The 3194-nt window shown below is 58.1% G+C and overlaps 1 protein-coding gene across 1 annotated transcript; it reads left to right on the plus strand.

Annotated features, from left to right (window-relative positions):
• Positions 1-1703: 1703 nt before the first annotated feature.
• Positions 1704-3177, plus strand: SPRG_17837 (hypothetical protein; the record flags this gene model as incomplete). Its single annotated transcript, XM_012357235.1, has 8 exons — positions 1704-1770; positions 1813-1960; positions 2004-2074; positions 2124-2321; positions 2364-2533; positions 2578-2785; positions 2832-2958; positions 3002-3177. Coding segments are annotated over 8 exons (1165 nt in total), but the record flags the coding sequence as incomplete, so codon positions are not given.
• Positions 3178-3194: the final 17 nt, after the last annotated feature.

The raw sequence follows: 3194 nt of genomic DNA on the forward strand, positions 1-3194 counted from the left end.
GCGCCCAGAGTCCAGTGAGTGTTCAAAGCCCAGTGAGTGCTCAAGGTTCAGCAAGTGTCCAACGCCCAGAGTGTGGTCGAGGTTCAGTAAGTACACAGGGCCCTGTGACCGCGCACCACCCGGGAATCGCCCACGGTCCAACAAGCACTCAGAGTCCAGCAGCTGTTCAAGTTTCAGTGGCTGCACAAGATCCAGCGAGTGCTAAGGGCTCAGCCAGTATTCCGAGTCCAGCGAGCACTCCAGGCCCACGAATCGTCCAAGGCTCAACAAGTGCCCAGGCTCCGCTCAGCCGCACAAACGGTCGGGTATCCATAGCGCCACGGCCAGCCATCCAGCAGCTAGGGACAACAGGAACGCTGACCGAGCTCGCAGAGGCTGCGCGGGCCCGTGCTCGTGCCGCCCATGCCTGGACCAGTGCTGTCAGTGCCCGCGCCGTCCAAGCGAACGGCGCTGGAAGTGCGTACCGAGAGCCACCAGCGGTTCGTGCCAGTGGCGTCGCCCTCCTGCAGCCTCACGCAGAGCCTCCGCGTGCGAATTTGCGTCGCCGCCAACGACCGCGCCGCTGATCGTCGCGTGGGTGCCGCCGCAGGGCCCGTACGCACCGCCCGAGTCTTTTTTGGCCAACATGCGTGCGTTTGGCTGGCTGCCCGTGCACCTGACTACGCCCTTGTCCGCGGGCGCCCATGTGCCGCCAGCACACTCTTTTTTACAAACAGAAGCCGGTCGACCCATCTCGAAAAGTACGCACCCCCACGCGCGCTAACGATTTCGGACCATCCAAGGGACGCCACGACGCGATGTAGTGTCCCACGGGCGTGTAGACTACCATCCTCGATTTACTTGAATAATCAAACTGTGTTGTTCGTGTAATCTGGAGTGCATTTGCTTGTAGCTTGGCACGCAGAGGTGTCACCGCAGCAGGCTCGGTTCGCGTTTCTTGTGTCGAGGACGATGGGTTCTCGCATTCTTTCTTGGTGGTTTTGAGCGTCCAAATAGCTCCAAATCAAGATCTAAACAAGTGTCAAGCACGCAAATGACATGCACACAATGTTGTGGTGAAAGAGCGTTATCCCATTGCAATACAAAAACAAGAAGTGTAGTAGACGCCCTGGATTTACACAAGGACACATGAAAAGTTTTACTTGATATCGACATAAAGGTCCGCTTCCTCTCGGCTCAACCACACGTGTTCAACGAGACCACAAGTAGCAATTGGTGCTAGCTTGATTCCACTGGGTGTGCCGATGTATGCCATCTCCACACGAGCAGCATCCACCTCGTATAAGACTTGATGCGCTGTAATTGTGTTTCTTTCGCTGACTGGAGCAAGGAATTTCCGTCAAAAACCTCAAAAATTCAATCCCACGACACCATTTCTGCTGAAATCTGCGCGGCTTTTTTCGCGTGCGAGAGGGAGAAGAAATGCCACAGGCATGGCAAGCCAACCCCACGTCAAGAGTCTATAGTCTCCTACGAATATCGCCTTGTCACTATTAGTGCCATACGAGGGTGCCATATCCGATCCCGCCAAACGGCAACCTCGGATGACACGGTTGAGCCGCGTGGATGCTTGTCTTGCACGCGATTGGCTAAAATCTTGACGAGATACGCGCGTAACTACCTCTGCACGACGCTGATTGGCCAAAAAGGTGAGCTGCCCGTTGGGTATCTTGGTCCCAGTCCAAGAATTGCAACCTGGCAGCATGCGAGCATCGGTCCTTGCCGTCATGGCCGCCTACCTCGCGGTCGCCGCCCATGGCCTCGGCTCCCGTACGACCAGAATCTGCTGCTTGCGCTGATGCTAGCATGTAGTCCCGATCTTGGATGGCCGCTACGTCTACTGCTGGCGCACGGGCCAGTCGGTGACGCTGACCACGCTGAGCTCTGCCAAGAACGAAGCATCGGCGGAAGCGCTCAACTGCGGCCTGCAGATGACCTTTAACGCGCCGGCGACCATCTCGTAAGCCCACACGTCGGGCCTCTCGCTCATGTGCTGTGTGTAGCGTCGGCCAAGCCGTGCCTGTGACCTGGACGGTCTCGTACAACCCAAAGACGATCCTGAGCAACAGCATTGGTACGCCTCTCGATATAGGCGTATATGGATGACTCAGCAGGCGAGGTAGGCCTCACGCTGCCATTGCCCGTCATGCAGAGCCCGGCGTCGCGGGACATGTACCAAATCTACCACTCCAACATCCACTCGTGCGCGTACGCGGACAATGTCTGCAACGCGTACGACAATGGCGTCTACGTCCGCGACCACACGCCCAACACGCTCGCCAACTTTAGCGCCAACTACTCGGCGACATACGCGACAACTGGTACAGGCTTCGATCCTCGCCCTCTTCATCGTCGTCCACTAGAGCTCTCGTTTCCGCGATCGGGCTCGTTTATCATCTTTGCCCACATTGCACTTCCGGGCACTACGACGTCGGAACGATTCGACTTTGCCGTTTACCGCACAATCACCGTGGGTGACGCTCAAGTGCCGACGCCCATCGGCTTGATCGTCGGCGTCGCCGTCGGTGGCGTGGTGCGTGCTCTTGCCTTGTGCGTCACATGCTCTCATCTATGTAGGTGCTGCTGCTCGGTATCGCGTTTGCTGTGTATCGATGCCGGCGCAACCGCGCGAGCAAGACGGCGACGACCAACACCAACTACCGGACGCAGACGTCGGGACCGGACGAGACGCAGACGTGGGCGCGCGACTCGGCGACCGAGACGGCCTTGGCCCAGTGGCGCCTCAGCGAAGACGACGTCGAGCGCAGCCAAATCTTGTCCAAGGGTACGCACTGCCTCAGCGCCAAGCTCTAAATACGACTCTGACGTAGGCGCGTTTGGTGAGGTGTGGCTCGGCACCTACCGCGGCACGCCCGTTGCGATCAAGAAGCTCCTCCCTGGACGCTCGTCGCCGTCGGACGTCCAAGATTTCGCCAAGGAGATCTTGCTCATGACCACGTATCTGTTGGAACGAATGTCATGGATTTGATGACGGGAGTAGGTTCTCGTCGCCGTACATTGTGACATGCATCGGTGTGAGCTGGTATCGCCGCACCGAGCTCATGCTGCTGGTCGAGTTTATGGACAGCGGCGACCTGCGCACCAAGCTCGACGAGACGACGCCCGCTTCATTCTCCATTGCCGACAAGCTGCTGATGGCGTCGCAGATCGCCGAAGGTAACAAGCATCCTTGC

This window comes from Saprolegnia parasitica (genome assembly GCF_000151545.1).
Source record: "Saprolegnia parasitica CBS 223.65 unplaced genomic scaffold supercont2.804, whole genome shotgun sequence".
Taxonomy (NCBI): domain Eukaryota; phylum Oomycota; class Saprolegniomycetes; order Saprolegniales; family Saprolegniaceae; genus Saprolegnia; species Saprolegnia parasitica.